We start from the raw sequence: 18,366 nt of genomic DNA, 5'->3' as shown, positions 1-18,366 counted from the left end.
CAAGGAGAACTACAGAAATATTGTTCAGTTTGTTTTACTTGAGTCTCATATTTCACACTTGAATAATAGAAAAGTATCATTTTTACATGTAAAAGAAAATTTTAAAAAATTCCCATTTCCTAAAATGACAGTGACCTAAAATTTTTATTTCCAGTTGTGTAAGCTAGATGGCTAGAGTCAAGCTTTTGTTTGGTCCACACCAGGCACTGATTTGTGTTTCTGGACTGCTTGAAAGATACAGTAGATCAGAGGCAAATTACAACTTGTTTAATCTCTCGGTAGGGAAAGTCTGTGTATTCTCTTAATACATCTACTGGAAGGAATCCCTGATTTAAAGTGTTGAGTGGTTGTGAAAGAGCTTTGGGAATACATTCACAGGTCGAATACCTTTATACTCTGTTTACACATATCAGTATTTTTATTAAACATTTGAAAATAGTATTTTCTGAAATATAACTTCAGCCTGATTGAGATTTAAAACTAGCTAAGACAATTATGTAATATAAGTTTTTCTACATTAAACATGTATCTTTCAACTATATTTCCTAAAATAAAAAAAAATTGTATTTTTAAATATACCATTTTAGGTTAAGTGAGAGCACAGTAGTAATCACGTGATGGTCCCTGTATGGACCATTTAGCCGTGGTATTCGCATACACCTTAAATTTTTCCATCTGACCTGAAGTGATTGGTGTTGGGGTAACAAGGCACTAGATGGTGATGTGATTAGATCAGTACAAAACTATCACCATTGTTTGAATGAGATCCCAGAATATGTGCCTGTTAATAGGAGGGAGGATGGTAGTGTCATCTCTTCATGGAAGAACCATTAATCCACTCTGATAATCCCTAATTACCTACCTTTTTATTGTTAAGTGTTATGTTGGAGGAAACTCCTCTTTTGAGCACTACTGCAAAAACAAAGGATTTTTTAAAATCTTTAACATGTTACACTTAATTTTTCAATTGGCTATATTAGCATTAAAACATCTTTATATTCTTGCTTCTATTAAAAGAATTATTTCTAAAAGATCAATTCTTAACTCTGAATGATTTGGTAATACAGAAAAAATAATAGCCATTTTTATGTGCATTGGTATTTTATTTTTCATTGTTCACCTTCTCAAGCCATTACATTATTTTATTTTGCTTATTTTTCTTAAATGTATTTAATTTTTAGTAATATTTATTTCATTATAAGTAGGTTTAAAAAATGAATGACTATTTTTTAATGATTGCTTAGTAATAGTTTTTGTGTGTTGTATTTGTTCTGCAGATGCATGCTATTCCCTTGAGGTCCTCCTGGGTGATGACCTGTGCTTATGCTCCCTCTGGTAATTATGTTGCTTGTGGAGGCTTGGACAACATCTGCTCTATATATAACTTAAAAACCAGAGAGGGAAACGTGAGAGTGAGCCGAGAGTTGCCAGGTCACACAGGTGAGCTTCACTAAATATTATTCTTTTCTACTGAACCTGACTCCTTCCATAGAAAGTGCTGATCAAAGACAATGAGTGACAGATTGTGCTCAGCTGGCTAAAGGATGAGTATTAATTGCGTGAGAGGAGAAATTGCTATGAATCAGGAAAATGTTAACTTTTTGTAATTATACAGTGATGACCATAATTTTATTTTTCTTTAAAAAATAGCTGTATTGTTTTTGTAAAAATGATAAATTTACTGCAAAATTTCAAGCAATAATGAAAAATACAAAAAGAAAGCAAATATACTTCTCTGGCTTTTTTGCTACCATATAACAAGGGATTGTGATGTCTGTACTCAATTATATCATTAAAAATATGCATTAAGATACATTAACGAAGTATTTTTTTGCTAGGATAGTGTATTGTTTTATTTGCTTTGTGCATGCCTAGTTCAATAGTGTAGAATTTGGTTAGCAGTGTTAATTAGGATTTTATTGCCTCATCTGGTTTCTACCCATCTGAATTTTTGGCAGTACTGTTTGACCATGCTTTAACAAATCTTAGAATGGTGTTTTCCTGTTGTTTCCATATTTTGGAACATTAATGAATGCTAAGCATTTAAATGCTGTATCTTTCACTGATGTTCTTCTAAGTTCTTACAATATTTTTAAAGTATTTTCTCCAAGGTTATATGCCATAGATTACAGTTACTTGTGTAAAGGAATATCTCTTCTCTACATAATTGTCTTAGGTGGCAGGAGCCATGTCTTACTCAACTTTGTAACTTTCAGAGTGGCCAGCACAATGTCATTGACGTATTAAACACCTAAGGAAGGTTTGTTGATAAAATTTAGGTACAGATAGAGTTTGAAGCAACTAAAAGCAGAACTGTAGATTATATTGATAAATACTTGTTGCCTAGGTATTATATTTTTTAAAATATATGTTACTATTTCGTATGGTAATTGATTTATTCGATCCATGATAACCTAAAATTTGCTACTGTCTGTGCTGTAGGCTACTTGTCCTGCTGTCGTTTTTTAGATGACAGCCAAATTGTTACAAGTTCAGGAGATACAACTTGGTAAGTTTATTACAGAAGAACACTGTTTTTGGGATCGAGGGTAGTAGTAGGAACTAACTTAAGAAGAGATAGTAATCATTTTAAGTATTTTTATTTATTTATTTTTAATTATAGTGCTTTATGGGACATTGAAACTGCCCAGCAGACCACTACATTCACTGGGCATTCTGGAGATGTGATGAGTCTTTCTCTGAGTCCTGACATGAGGACTTTTGTTTCTGGAGCTTGCGATGCCTCTTCCAAATTATGGGATATTCGAGATGGAATGTGTAGACAGTCTTTCACAGGACATGTCTCAGATATTAATGCTGTCAGTGTAAGTATCATTTCAAAGACAATTTATTATGCATTTAAAATGTTGAACTCTATGGCATGATTTTAACAACAAATTGCCTTTGAGGATTCTTATAAATAATATGCTCTTACAACATTGAATCACCAAGTAATGAGGGTTTGATTTTTTTAAAAAGAAAGTTTTAATTCATAGGCCTAAGTCTTTATTTTCAGGTGAACAATATGTTTTATTTCCAAACTTAGACAGGTTGATTATCTTGACCAAACAGGCAGATCTTAAATGTCCATAACAGTGTGTTCAGATGAGAAAAACGTCCTATTTCTTTGAGGCCAAAGGGAACAACCCAAAGAGAACAATAAGGAAAAAGAAGGGAGCTGCTTAGTTTAAAATATAGCTTTTGAAGTCAAAATCTTAGTTCTGCCATTAACCAGTTGTGTGAGACTAGTCAAGCTACTTAATCTTTGTGAGCCTCAGATTCATCATTTTTGAAATAGGGATACTCCATGTACATCAAGGAATGGTTTGGAGACTAAATGAAAGTATGTATTAGATGCTCAGTAAATGCTATAAATTATGTACAAGCTACTTCATATTAAACAGATACCACAATAGATAAAGCCAGATAAAACGTACTCAGTATATAAGAGGATGAATTAATCATATGTGTTTATAAATTAGGACAAAGCAAAAATGACATTTGGAATGACAAAATGGTTATCAAATGGTCAGAATTGGGGGAGGGGTCTTCAGAGAAGATGGGATACTGCTTGAGTTAGGTAAATGGCCTTATGTAGATCTGATACCAAAATGTATAGATGTGACTAAAATTTCCATAAGTACCATAATTGCCAGTGATTAGATGTATAAAACATATTCTAATTTTACAAGAAGATTTTTTTGGGGAAAGATTGGTAAGTTTTTCTTTGAAGGTCATTTTTATATGACTTTGTAAAGAGCATCAGAGAAAGTAAATGCTTTGCTAACTGCAACACAACCCACCCTTTCTCCTTAGGCCTACCTGCTTAGAACTGTAGAGTTTTTGTGTCGCCTGACCCAACCCTCTCCATCTCTCACCCCATCACTTCTGTCAGGTTGAGGATGTTCTCTGATTTTCTTAATTTGCTAAGTTTTTGTCAGGAGTGAGTACTGAATTTTATCAAGTGCTTTTTCTCTATCTATAGAGATGGTCAGGTGGTTTTTCTCTTCTGGTCTGTTAAAATGGCAAATTTACATTCTTTGGGTTTTTTGTTTGTTTGTTTTGGGGCTGTTGGGAAAATAGAATAGTTTGGTCAGGCTCCCTTGCCTTGGGACAGGTTGGGGGTGGTGTGACACATTCTTGGTAAGCAAATTGTGTGTGTTTGGGTGGAGTTAGTGTGCATGCGAGGCGCCATGGCTTGGCTGGTGTCTGCCTCGGCATCCACATGGTGCACGGCCTTGCTCTCTGACCTACGGCTTCCAAGGACCTGTTTGCCGGTTACCTAGCTCCAACTGCATGTGAAGGGTCTGGTGACCCTGGAAAAAGGAGGAAATGTGGCTACTTGTGAATATGCTCTGCTCTATGGCCACTTTCCTGTTGACCGGGATCTGGTTGCTGCACACTGTACTGCAAGGCAGCATACACCAGGTTCTACAATGGAAAACCCCTTGGGAGGGGGAGGATATGTGGCTGTCCTTGAGCATGTGGTGCCTGGTGGCCACTTTTCTGCTGACTTGAGCCAGGGTGCTGCTCACTATGCTGCAAACTGATCAAGATTTGCGGCAGAAAGCAGAGTTGTTGGAAGCACAGGTAAATGTCCTGGAGGATGACGTGCAGTGACTGGTCACTCCTGCCTCTCACATCAGGGAAGACGACCAACCCAGTGGTGAGTTGGGGGAAACCGTGTGTCTCCAGGTATGATGTGTTGTGCAGAAGAAATTGAGACAGTAAAGGAGCAGAAACAGGGAGAGCCCCTGGCTGCTGCAGCTATGGGACCTAGGGGTGGATGGTATAATGTGCTCTAGAGATGATATAGTAAATGTGCGTTGCATTTGTCTGAAGGCAAAAGGCTCGGAGGATGCCACTTAAACCTGATGGCTGGACAGGTGCCATATAAACCCGAGGAAAGAGTGCCACATGCAGATGGGCAGATGACCCAAGGACGGGTGCCCCTGAAGAATTTCAAGAATGTTTTTATCTGGTGAAAAGGTGGAAAAGTTGGTCTCTGTTACTACATGCCTGTCTCAGTGGCAGCAGTTACAGGAGAGCCGCAGATATGCACTCCTTGATGGACTGGGCGAATGCAGCTATTTGAACTGTGTGGGCGAATGCTGCTGAACTGCCTGAGACTGAGTGACTAGCCGGTGTAAGCCGAGGGGATTCAGGTAATTCAGAAGCTGGGGATGGGGCAGCTAGATGCTAATAACCAGGACAATGGGGAAAATGCCCTAAAGGCATTTGAGAAGTCTGGAAAGGTGCCCCACCCATCACAGGCCCTGAGGCATAGAAGGACTGAGTTGTCCAGAGGACAGATCTGGGGCACTGCTGCCCTTGGCAAACTGCTCCCTGCATCGCAGCCTCTCTGGCTGGAGCAATCCTGCCTCAGCACCTCCAAAGAGCAAAAGCCAAAAACCTTGGTGGTGTTCATGTTGTGTTAAATTTGCAGGGCAGCAGTATGTGAGAGCAGTGGAGGTGTGGCAGCCTCCACCTAGATTTCGGAAGATGTATGGAAAAGCCTGGGGACTCAGGCGGAGACCTGCTACAGGGGTGGAGCTGCTGCAGAGGTCATCTGCAGAGCAATGTGGAGCAGAAAAGTGGGGTCAGGGCCTCCACAGGGAGCCCCCACTGAGGAAATGTTTAGTGGAGCCAGGATGGCGGGACTGTTACAGGAGTCCAGAACCACGGGGCTGCTGGCAGTGTGCAGCACCAGCCTGCAGAAGCTGCAGGCACCAGGGCAGCTCAATGGGCTGCACTTGGTGGAGCTGTAGGAGCAAGGTGGTCCAACGCTTTAGGGATCCAGGTGCCCCAGTGTGCTTAATGTTTCCCCTGTTTGGGTTTTGGATTTGTTTGGGGACTGTTTTTCCTTTCTATTCCTACCTTCTGGAATGGGAATGTGTACCCAGTGTCTGTCCCACTGTATCTTGGAAGTAGATAAACTTGTTTTTGACTCTTTACCGGTTCATGGCTGAAAGGAGTTTTGCCTTTAGTCTCAGATGAGACTTTGGACTTTGGACTTTTGAGTTGGTGCTGCAACAAGCTAAAGACTTTTGGGACTGGGATGGAATGTGTAATATGTAAATGTAAGGGTTGTCTATTCTCACTAAGGGAATGTCGTGGAAGATTCTGAGTGTGTAGATTGTACGGTGAGGGACCCTGAAGGGGTGGATTGTTGGGAAAATAGAGAGTTTGGTCAGGCTCCCTCGCATCGGGGCAGGTTGGGGGTGGTACAGCACATTCTTGGTAAGCAAATTGTGTGTGTGTGGGTGGGGTTAGTGCGCAAGTGTGGTGCCGCAGCTTGGCTGGCATCTGCCTTGGACGTCTGCGCGGCGCATGGCCTTGCTCGCTGACCTATGGCTTCCAAGGACCTGTTTGCCGATTACCTAGCTCATAGACCTGCGTGTGAGGGATCTGGTGACCCAGCCTGGTGTGTGAGGGGTCTGGGGACCCAGCCTTGCATGTGAAGTGTTTGTGACCCAATCTGGACAATGGGCTTGAGGGGTTTGTGAGCTCCAGACCCAGCCCTAACTCGACAGGTAAAAGAGCTCAACAGGGGCCAAGACATTAGCATTGCTTTTATTAAAATTTTATTAAAATATAAGTAAATATAGAGGCTTCCTTTTGGAATCAAATGCCTTAAACAAAGATATTATAACTTTTTTTTTCTCAGATGGAATTATAACCAGTATTATTATATTTTCACTTTTAAATTATATTCAGTGGAGGTTTCAATTTAGCAGTGAAATTTATTTTTTTTGTAGGTTTTATTTGGTTTTTTTAATTTTAATTTTTTTCATTGTGCATGTTTATGGGATACAGTTTGCTTCAGTACACATATATATTGTATAATGGTCTAGTCAGAATAGTTAGGATATCTGTCACCTAAACATTTATCATTTCTTTCTGGTTGTAATGTTCAAGATCCTCTTTTCTGGCTATCTTGAAATATACAGTACAATATTATTAGCTGTTGTCGCACTAGGGCACCAGAATTTATTCTTCCTATCTAACTGTAGCTTTGTAACTTTGCACTAGTCTACCAAGCTTTCCCTGGCCCCCCTCCTTAACAGTGAAATTTCTCACACTGTTAAGAAGGAACCAGAGTAGTTTCATTTGCAGCTGAGCTGCATATAAAACCTCACTGAATAGTTCATTGATTGAATTGCTGAAATATTCTTCTTGGCCCTATACTTGGGGGGCCTCCAGGTGTCTCTCGTCATTAAAAATACTGTTAATAATTATAAAGTGTGATTATTAATTTCATTAACCCAGGGCCAAATTTAATCATTTCTATCATAGATAACCCTCCCTGCTTTATTGTTATAATTGACAAATAAGAATTATATGTATTTATAGTGTGTACAAGTGTGATGTTATGATATGTGTATACATTGCGAAATGATTAAATCAAGCTAATTAACATATCCACCACTGATTTTCAATATTAACTTAAACTGGCATTTCAGGGACAAACACCATTTGGTTATAATGCATCATCCTTTTTATATATTAGTGGACTTGATTTGCTAAAGTTTTGTTGAGAAGTTTTACACCCATGTAAGTATATTGTTCTTTTTTTCATTTCTTGAAATGTTTTGTCTGGCTTTGGTATCAGACTAATGCTGGCCTCATAAGAGGAGTTAGGAAGTGTTCCCTCCTATTCAGTTTTCTGGAGGAGTTTGTGTATAATTTATATTATTTCTTCCTTAAATATTTGTTTGAATTTACTGTGAAGCTCTCTGTTCATTGAGTTTTCTTTGAGAAGTTTTTTTTTTTTTTCTTTTTCTTTTTTTGTGACCAGTAAGGGGATTGCAACCCTTGGCTTGGTGTCGTCCGCACGGCGCTCAGCCAGTGAGCGCACCGGCCATCCCTATGTAGGATCCGAACCCCCACGGCGGGAGCGCTGCTGCACTCCCAGCGCTGCACTCTTCCGAGTGAGCCACAGGGTTGGCCCTTCTTTGAGAAGATTTTTAGCTACATGTTTAATGTCTTATTAGATATAGAGCTATTTAGGTTATCCATTTCATTTTGAGTGAGCTTTGGTATATGTGTGTCTTTCATGGAATTTAATCTATATCATCTACATTGTCAAATTTATTGGCTTAAAGTTATTTATAATGCTCCCTTATTCTTTTGATATCTGTAGAATTTGTAGGAAATCTCCCTCTCATCATGATGTTGGTAATTTGTGTCTTAAAGTTTTTCCTGAATAGTCTGGTGCCATGGGCCAAATTGTGCCCATCCAAAATGTATATGTTAAAGTCCTAAACTCCAGTACCTTATTTGAAAATAGGGTCATTGAAGATGTAACTAGTTAAAATGAGATCCTGGCTCAGTGCCTCTTTTCGTTCAGGCCGTTAGTAAACATTCACTTCTCAGTGAGGCCTTCCCTGGACACCCTGTCTTAAGATTTTACCCACACCATACTTTCTTTACCTTCTCCCCGCTTTTTGTCCTTAGCACTTATTATCTAACATACTTATTTTTATTTACTTTTTTTTTTTTTTTTTAAAGATGACCGGTAAGGGGATCTTAACCCTTGACTTGGTGTTGTCAGCACCACGCTCAGCCAGTGAGCGAACCGGCCATCCCTATATGGGATCCGAACCCATGTCCTTGGTGTTATCAGCACCGTACTCTCCCGAGTGAGCCACGGGCCGGCCCATATTTTTATTTACTTTTAACGTTTATGTCTGTCTTCTTTACGAGAATGTAAATTTCATGAGGACAAAGATTTTGGTCTGTTTTGTTTACTATGCACAGTAGGTGCTCAATAAATATTTGTTGAATGAACAAATATTTTGGAAATTTCTAATAGAAAACTTTTAGAAAATAGAAAAATTCAAATACTCTTAAGAGCTGGTTCCCTAAATTTCTGGCAGATTTACCTTAAAAAAGGATAAAAACAACATATATACAAAATTAAGAATTGAGGTTACATTACAGGTAAAAGAAGATTTTTTTAAATTATAAGAAAATATACTATATAACTTATGGTAATGAATTCTAAATCACAATGAATTTTCAGTATTAACTCAGTAAGTGAAAACCCGAGTAGCTTGATAATAATTGGAAAAAATTAATTAAAAAAACTTCCAGGACCAGATAGTTTCATTGGTAAGTAATTCAGATGTTGAAGGAAAAGAAAATTTCCTATTGAAACTGTTGAAACTGCTCAGGACACAGAAAAAGACTAAAAGTTTCCCAGTTCATTTGATCAAACTAGCATCTCTTCTACCGAAACACAAAGGGTATCGCTTAAAACTAGTTAAAAATATCTCAGGAAAAATTATAGAAAATCGAGATCAACAATGTGTTAAAGTGAGAACACACCATCATCAAGTAAAATTAGTTCCAGGAGTTTAAGAACAATTGATTTAACATTAGGGTATCCATTAATATAATTTACCACAGTTTGTCAGTATTTCAGACACTAAAAAGGCATCTGATAAAAAGCAAACACCCATTTCTTTACAAAAAAAAAGACAACTGTTGATAGACCAGGACTAGAAAATTCTTGTCTTTTTTTTTTAATGTAAAGAATAGTCAACATCACATACACACCAGTGTAGGACTGTTATCTCTTAAGTATTTTCCTTTGAATATATAGTAAACCCATTAGAGTACATTCCAAATATGTATTTCCCCCAGTTCTGAGGACCATCTCAAGCTCTCAGGCAGTGAAAACTAGTTCATTGTATTGTTGAGGTGACCATATTATACTATATATATGTCATCCAACCCGGGGAACTTTTTTTTTTTTGGATGGCTTGCCGCCCAGGAATCAAACCCTGGACCTTGGTGTTATCAGCACCATGCTCTAACCAAGTGAGCTAAGTGGTCAGCCCTAAACCAGGAAGCTTTCGAATGTGAAAGAAAGTGCTGTTAATAATTTTGCTAAGAGGACAGGCAGAAACGGGGACTGTCCTGGCAAAGTGGTATGTCTGGTCATCCTGTCTCTCGAGTATTTGCATGCTGTACCCCACACACTCTAATCTAAAGGGGGCTCTTCTGAATTTGTTTGGCACTGTGTGTCCCCTGCTGCACTACAGCCTTCTCTGTTCTCTTCTGTGGTAGAGGAAGGTTTACTCCATACTTGCTGACAAAATGAGTGCAAATGGTAGTGTTGGAGTTCCTGCGAAGAAACAAGAGTATCTTGTACAGACCAGCTGCCAAAAAGAAAAAAAAAAAAGAAGAAAAGAAACAAGAGTATCTTGCTGGTTGTTAAAATGGAAGGAAGTGGTCAAAAACACTAGAGTGTAGTAAGTAAGTAGTAAGGGTTTGGTGAAGTCTTTTACTTTACTAAGGGCCTTCTGAACTTCACTGTAGCCAGGGTTGACTAATGATTGGATGTTTGGTAGGAGGATGAAAGAAATTATGGCTAGAAGTGTTACTGGACAATGGGGGTCCGTTCCTCAGTGAGCGCAAAACTGCCAAGACCAGGGTAGGAGGAAAAAGGCTTTATTCCTTGCAAGGAAGGAGAACGTTGGGGATTGTTCCTAAAGCATTGTCTCCCCGAACAAGGGAAAGGGGTCATCTTATATAGCCAAAGTTCCCACCTAACTTCCCACCCAAGTTCTCATTGAGGTCCTCTCATGTAAGTGAAGGATATGAGCTTGTTCAGTCTGCATTGGTTGACTGTGGGACATAGTTCACTAGCCAGTTCTGAAGCCAAATTTGCATTTGGGCCTGGGAAGGAATATGAACTTTGGACAACAGCAGGACCTCAAAAAGGTGTCACATGGGCTAAATCTTGAGCCCTTGGCTAGTACACATCACAGTCCATAGGCGGTGAGTTCAGAATTCCTGCCATGGCTGAGTCATGACATAAAGCAGGGACAAGTAGATGTGGAGATCTTTGCTCCTCCTCGGGCAGAGATTCACCAAAGTTTCATCTCTGGGACCTCTGTTTCCATTTCAGGCAATATATTTTGAGGGCAGTCTAGTATTTCATTGTTTGGCTTCCTGTCACCTCCAGCAAGAACAGAAACTCTAAACAAAGGGTCATGACCAGTTCCCTTCCTGTTTTGGACCTTTTAGCAGCAATGAGTGCGTGGGCGTTCGGAGACCCTGGACCGTGGGTTACAGAGGCTCCTCAAGCCTTCCGAGAATTTGAAAAGGAAAACCATATCTTTGTCTTTGGTGTAGAGAAACCATCTCCACTGGGGTCAGGCTTTAATCATCCTAAAAGCATTAAAAGTAAAAATATTTGCATTTCCAGGAACCTGTTAATCTATTAATAGTGTTTGCCTCCGCCATCACGCTGGCTATGGGAATTCTTAACAGTAAAACACGCTAGAGGCATTCTCATTGTATTAAGTAACAAGACAGTCACACTGCTATCACCACTATTTAACTTCTTCTGAAACTTCCAGCTAGTATAGTTAGATCCAAAACTGAAATAAGAAATGCTTTAGAAAGTAGAAAAAATATTAATTGTAGGTGATATGTTTAGCTATCCAGAAATCACAGGAAAAAAGTATTGTATGTTTTCTGAATTATAGAAACTATTTTAAATCAATGGTTTTCCTATACCAATAATAACCATTTAGAAAATATGAAGAAAATCCTATTTAGAATAGTAACAAGAATTATAAAATAGACAAGGAATAAATTTACCAAAATGTGCAGATCTTTATGAAGAAAATCCTAAAACTTTGCTAGTAAAAATTTTTATTTAATTACTGGAAATACATTCCATGTTCCTAAGTAGGAAGACTACATATTGTGAACCATCCTTTTATCTTTCAAACTAATTTTTAGGTTTAATACAAATTTTAATCAAAACCCAGTATAATTTTTTTTTTTTTTTTTTTTCCTGACCGGTAAGGCGATTGCAACCCTCGGCCCGGTGTGGTCTGCACCACGCTCAGCCAGCAAATGCACCGGCCATCCCTATATAGGATCTGAACCCACGGCCTCGGCACTACCAGTGCCGCACTCTCCCAAGTGAGCCATGGGACCGGCCCCCAGTATAATTTTTTTTTGAGAGGTGTTTGGAGAGATGAGGCTTGATCAAATGTCTATGAAATTCAAATGGAAAAAAAAGGATAGGCTGATTTGAAGCAGAAGAATAACTGTTTTGCCAGATTATAAAAATTTCCTGTAATGATAAAAAAAATAGTGTGATGCAGGTGTGCCAAAGGATAGACAGAAAACTCAAAAAACAAATACTATTATGTATATAAGAATTTAGTGAATAATAGATATGACAACAAAATCAGTAGAAAATGATTATTTAGTTAATAGCCGGGACAGCTCCTTTCCTGTTTTAGATTGTAACACTGAATGCTGTTTGTCAAATCAGTTGCAGATGGAGAAAAATTAAGATGTGAAAGATGAAATGATTAAAGGCTGGCTGATTAGTCCAGTTGGTTAGAGCATGGTGTTTTAACACCAAGGTCAAGGGTTAGATCCCCATACTGGCCAGCTGCCCCTCCCCCCCCCAAAAAGAAAGAAATTATAACAACATATAACTAGAAAAGGACTTTATCTCATAAAAGCAATGAAAGAAGTCTCAAAGGGAATGATAAACTTGACTACATAAAAGTTAAAACTTGCTGTGTATTTTTTAAAAAGTAAACAATATTAGAAGACAAATTATAAACTATAATATAATACTTGGAACAAATTTATATTTTTCATTTTATTCCTACAAATCAAGAAGTACTAACAATGAAAAATATGCAAAGGCCATGAACAATGAAATCATAGAAGTAGTACAGGTAGGTAGTCAATAAATATATGAAAAAAATGTGATTTTCTTTTTGTTAAAAATCAGCATTATATAGTTCTAGTATCTGAGAAATGGTATTCACAAACCAGTCATGCATAGTTTTCTTTATTATTCACTTATTCCCTAGCCTAATTGGAATGTCTTGTGTTCCTTTATAAAATCTTTTCTATTTATTTCTTATAATGGGATTTTGGAATATTTCCTTAAGAATATATTTATATACACACATTCTATAAATAGTAATACTTAAATGTTTTAATAAGACATATGGAGGACCAGAGCTAGTATTTATTGAATACTTGCTATGTGCTGAACAATGGGCTAGGTGTGTATTTTGCATATGTTATTTTATTCAGTCCTAACCAGCACTCTGAAACTGAAACTAAGGCCCAGCGTATTTGAGAATCTTTAGAGGCCACATCACTTACCTGGTACGCAGCCAAGCTGGAGTTTGACTCGAGATCTGTCTTACCTGAGTCTATTATTACACTGCCTCCTCTGATTTTTGTGTACATCTGTGGAATAAATGTCTCTTGCTTTTCTTTCCAGTTTTTCCCAAATGGATATGCCTTTGCCACTGGCTCTGATGATGCCACTTGCCGGCTCTTTGACCTTCGTGCAGACCAAGAGCTATTATTGTATTCTCATGATAATATCATCTGTGGAATCACTTCTGTAGCCTTCTCAAAAAGTGGGCGCCTCCTGTTAGCTGGTTATGATGACTTTAATTGTAATGTGTGGGACACACTAAAAGGAGATCGTGCAGGTTAGTAAATAAGTCCACATGAGGTTCTAAATTCCAGGAAACATGAAGAGGTTCCCATCAGTAGTTTTCCAGGCCTCCATGGACATCTTGGAGATGTGGAAAATGGGAACCCAGTGGTTCTCTTTCTTTTTTATTGTTGTTACCCTTTGAGTGCATTTACTGTCCATAAACCATAATTATATTTCTGTTTTCTGGAGAATAATACTTAATTCTGTAATATTTTCTGGTTTGGTAAGTTTTGATGTAAAGAAGCATAGTGAATGTGACTCAATGTGGTCTTTTACAAATCACAGTTTTCTTATAACTTGACAGGAAACATTGTAACTACTGTGGATTGTCTTCTGGAGCAGATCTTGCGTGAGACAGGAAGGACATAGACCCAGTCATTGTCTTCTCTTAGCTCCATACTCTGAGTTCTCTCCTGTGGGTTCCAAAATATTAGAATACACATTAAGTCATACTGGGGACTGTCTTAATAACAAATTACACAGAGTGATTTTTAAGTTTTTTAAAAATCAAAATTATACTTATGGAATCAAATAGTTCTGTATGGCTTGTTACCAAAACACAGCAGTCCTCTGACCCCAGCTCATATTTTCTGCTCCCCAAAGTAGCTACTTTTAATTATTTACACCCATATCTTTAAATAACATGCCTGCATTGCTGTTATTTGATTTTTTTTTTTTTTTAAGTTTTAGGCATTATCTGTTCCTGACCTATTGTCATGGGTGATGAGGGATTAACTTTAACATTTCTGCTCCCACCACAGCTATCCTTCCCATCTCCAACTTTTCCATATAGTCAGTTTTGTTTACAGTAACATTGTTTACATTGTGCAGTGAGGTATGCTATGACTTCTTTTTGCTATGCAGCTTTTTAATATTCTCAAGAGTTATTTTTTTAGTTTATATTCTCAGTGAATCCTCATGCTTTCTTCCAGTTTTAATATGTCTTGGAGTGGGTCCATTTTCATCCATTGTACTGGGTATTCAGTGGGCCTTTTTGATCTGGAAACTTATGTCCTATTGTACTGAGAAATTTGGGGGGCTTTTTTGATTATATTTCTCCTCAATTATTATCATTCTGTCTTTCTAGAACTCCCATCATGTGGATGTTGGACCTTCAGAACTGGTCCTTTGAATTTCAAAAATTATATTCTTGTCTGTTTTTCATCTCTGTGACTTTTGCTTTATGTTCTTGGAGAAATCCTTACCCTGTTTTTCAACCTGTTTAGTTTTGGTTTTCATTTTTGCTACCATCTTTTTAATTTGAGAACTATTTTGGTCTCTATTTTTTATGGCACCCATGCTTTTTATCATGAATGAAGTCTTTTTTCTCTGAGGTTATTAGTGAAAGAATTTTTAAAAGTTTTCTTTTTCAAGCATAATGTCTTGTGTTTCCAAGTCGTTTTTTTCCTCCTGTATTTTTTTAGTCCTCTGTCCTTATTTTTAGAATATTTTCTTAAAGTCTGGTGATTCTTATCTTCTTATTTATACATAAGAGTGAGGCACCAAAATTGTTTAAAGCTCTGTGCACATGGTTGGATGTACTGACTGTAGGCCTTAGTGAGGCCTCTGGTATGTCTTCTGTCCTTTTTTCCTTGGGCTAGCCATGTCCCCTGAGATGGATCTTCTACTTTGCTACTTGTAATATATAAGCTGACTGCCGGTTTGGGGACTGCTTTCAAGAGGAAAACTGGGGGCTACAACAATTAGCAAGTATACTTTCTTTATTCCCCATCTTCAGCACAGTTTCACCAATCTCAACTGTGACTGTTTTCCTCCAATCAAGAGACCTTATTTTACCCTCTCCAGTGAATAAGTTTCTAGGCTTACACCATGGTGCATGACAATCAGTCACCTGACTCTGCACAGCAGAGGAAGATGAGACTTGGGGGAGTCTTACTGATTCTTGAACACTTTCTAATGCAAACATATTTTACCTTATATTTGCCCCTACCTGGTTCCTCTAGTATTGACCCTTTTGGAGGTTCTGCAGTGTAATTTTTCTTGGCTTGCCAGATCATTCTTGGCAGCTGACCATTATGGGGATCCAAACCTTTGACCTTGGTGTTATCAGCAGAGGATCCAAACCCTTGACCTTGGTGTTATCAGCACCGTGCTCCTAGTTTACAAAATGTTGTTGCCATTGCCTGCTTTCTTCTCACTGTCCTTGTAGGTTTATGTCCTGACCCTTTTAAACTCCTGTACAGTTGTTGGGGTCTCTGAGGAAATAGAGAGGCAATATCAACATTCCCAGGAATTATTTTCTACAGTCTCTCTTAAGAGACTGTATGGGTTCACAGTTTCACACTTCATAAGTAGATTTTTGGAAGTGTTCTGTTGCCCGAAGCCAATTACCTTTTTAAGGTGTTAGATATTTTGCTTGGATTGAATCAGTTACTATCTATAATAAAACAAAAATGTGTTTGCTTTCCACATTGTTAACATGCTTGAGTTTTAGTCTTGCTTTGCTTACAGCTGGTTTCAAGTTACATAACTGGAACTTTCACCTTAAAATTGAATACTGAATCTTGAATTGCTAATTCATTCTGCTCTCCAGTGTGACGTGTAGTATTTAGCCCCAGTGTTCATTTTTTATTTCAACCCGTAATGGTAAATTTGCCTATTGCCAAACATCGCCATACTGGAGGTACTATAGAAAACAAGAGTAGACAAGATGAACCTCTGTTCTTGAGATTGAGTGAAATGATGTGCTTAAGTACAAAGAAGGATAATGCAGATTTAAACACAGTACATTAAAATATTCTTGAGAATTTGATATATTCTAATTTTTTCTTTTTAATTTTTTATTTCTTATTTTCTTCTGAAGTATTGGGAATATTTCATTTTATCCTGTGGTGATCAGGATATCAGGTGAATTTAATATGGAACAGAAACTAAAACTAGTTCAGTTTGGTGGTTTCAGAAAGTAATAACCAACATTCCAGGGTTTGGTGGTTAACAGAAGAAAGTAAATAAATTATATTGGTATTTTTGGAAATGGTGATGTAAGGCAACTTCATTCTTATGTTTTTGTTATTCTTGTGGTAAAAGGCTACTTCATCGAACTTCATTTAAAATTTTGTTTTTGTTGAAAACAGCTCGGTAGCAAAACTTGGAATATCAGGAATTTATTAGAGATGTGGAATAAGCTATGTCTGTTTTCCTAGATGTAAGAAAGATGACATAAATATTACTTTCTAAAAATTAAAGACAAATTGATGCACATGTCAAAAAGTCAAGTAATACAAGAAAGTGTATTTGATATACATGTCCAGCCTACCGCATATCTATCCCCCCACCTCGGAGGGACCTGTTAGTTTCTCAGCACCTTTCTAGATCTTTATGCATGCACTTTTTTAATTCTAAAACTCTACAGTTGCTAACTTTTTACTGAACTTTTTTTTTCAGGTGTCCTTGCTGGTCACGACAATCGTGTCAGCTGTTTAGGTGTAACTGATGATGGCATGGCTGTGGCAACAGGTTCTTGGGACAGTTTTCTTAGAATCTGGAATTAACAGTGTCATATATTTCCTGTTCTCCATTGATATCTGGGGAAATAAATGCTACAGCCTATAGCTGTGAAAAAAAATTCTACCTTATATTTGCAGGTGAAGATTTTTCTATTGGGATTATTATGTATAAAAAGAAGCTTTCAGCAATCTACAAAAAAAGTGAAAAAGAAAAAAAAAACCAAGGCAAAGGTGCCTGCTGAGATCAAAAGGACCAGTGTATTAATTTGAGGAGTTGGGTTAATTTAACCTTGATGAATTTTTGCTTGTACTCAGAGTCTAACAATTATTTTCTTTTGTGTAGAACAGAATGTACACATTATAGCAGCTTATCACTCTGTGTGTTTGCATTTTTTAAGAAATACATTTTAAAATTTGTATACACAAGAAATGTCACATTTTTGAATTTTGTAATGGAAGAACCAGGCACAGTAATATATGGAAGTGATATTATATATGTGTGTACTTACGTTTGAAGAAAGTCCCCTTGAATTCTGACATTCCTTTTTAATCTAAAAGAAATCCTAATGGCTTAATGTTAGAGTGTTGATAGGCTGGGTACCTCTGAGGGGGAGTCATTAGTTTCTTCTGCATCTTTTGCCATAGTGTCAATCCAAATGAGTGCTTATTTTTAGTCCTTTGAAGTGACAAATAATCAGAAGGCCAGAGAAAAGAGATTTCACTCTGACATTTTAGACTACATAAGAAACTTCATTAGAATTTATTATATTAATAAAAAGTAGATAATAGCATATAAGTGATTTTTGGTGCTTTAAAAGGCTGGCTGTGATCAGTTGACACTTTGAGTCGCCCTCTATACAGTTGGATTTTCCTGTTGATTTCACATCCTGGAACTAAGTTTGTAGAGTGTACTCATATTTCAGAAGTTTCATAAACATTTGTTTGGATGGTCCCTGCTTCTAAAGACTCTTTCCCAGTGTGCTCTATCAATATATGCCTGGATAGGAAATATATAGTGTGACAGTGTTACATTTTTGTAAGAAGTGTCAAATCTAACCAATTGCTAGCACTCGTTTGTTATAATTGTACTAAGGTGACTTTATGAATTTTATGTTCATTAATATAAAATCTGAATTGATTTATAAAATGTCTTCAAATTTCTTAAAATGAAACATTTAAGGTTTTGCTCTTCTGTAATATTTCTAAGTGGATTTGCTACAAAGAATGCCTAGATCTGATCTATGTGACCCCACTTTAAAGCCAAAAGAAAAATTCCTAAAGCAGTTCTTAAGACAGTCAGAGAAATATACAATATACTAAGTAATTCCTCTACTTATCAATGGTATAATAAAGTGTCTATTACCAGAATGCCCACTGCAGTTTAAACAAATA

General features: G+C 37.4%; 1 protein-coding gene across 1 annotated transcript in view; it reads left to right on the top strand.

Moving 5' to 3' along the window:
• The window catches only part of GNB4 (G protein subunit beta 4), a 62,734-nt gene extending 45,684 nt beyond the window's left edge, over positions 1 to 17,050 (top strand). The window contains exons 6-10 of the mRNA XM_063110844.1: positions 1,278 to 1,440; positions 2,443 to 2,509; positions 2,624 to 2,825; positions 13,283 to 13,499; positions 16,913 to 17,050. Coding sequence (XP_062966914.1) covers positions 1,278 to 1,440; positions 2,443 to 2,509; positions 2,624 to 2,825; positions 13,283 to 13,499; positions 16,913 to 17,019 — 756 coding nt within the window. The 3' untranslated portion in view covers positions 17,020 to 17,050. The remainder of the gene's footprint in view (positions 1 to 1,277; positions 1,441 to 2,442; positions 2,510 to 2,623; positions 2,826 to 13,282; positions 13,500 to 16,912) is intronic.
• Positions 17,051 to 18,366: the final 1,316 nt, after the last annotated feature.

Source organism: Cynocephalus volans, chromosome 1, assembly GCF_027409185.1.
Source record: "Cynocephalus volans isolate mCynVol1 chromosome 1, mCynVol1.pri, whole genome shotgun sequence".
NCBI lineage: Eukaryota > Metazoa > Chordata > Mammalia > Dermoptera > Cynocephalidae > Cynocephalus > Cynocephalus volans.
The sequence above is the reverse complement of the archived record's forward strand: the minus strand, read 5'-3'. Positions and strand labels throughout refer to the sequence as shown.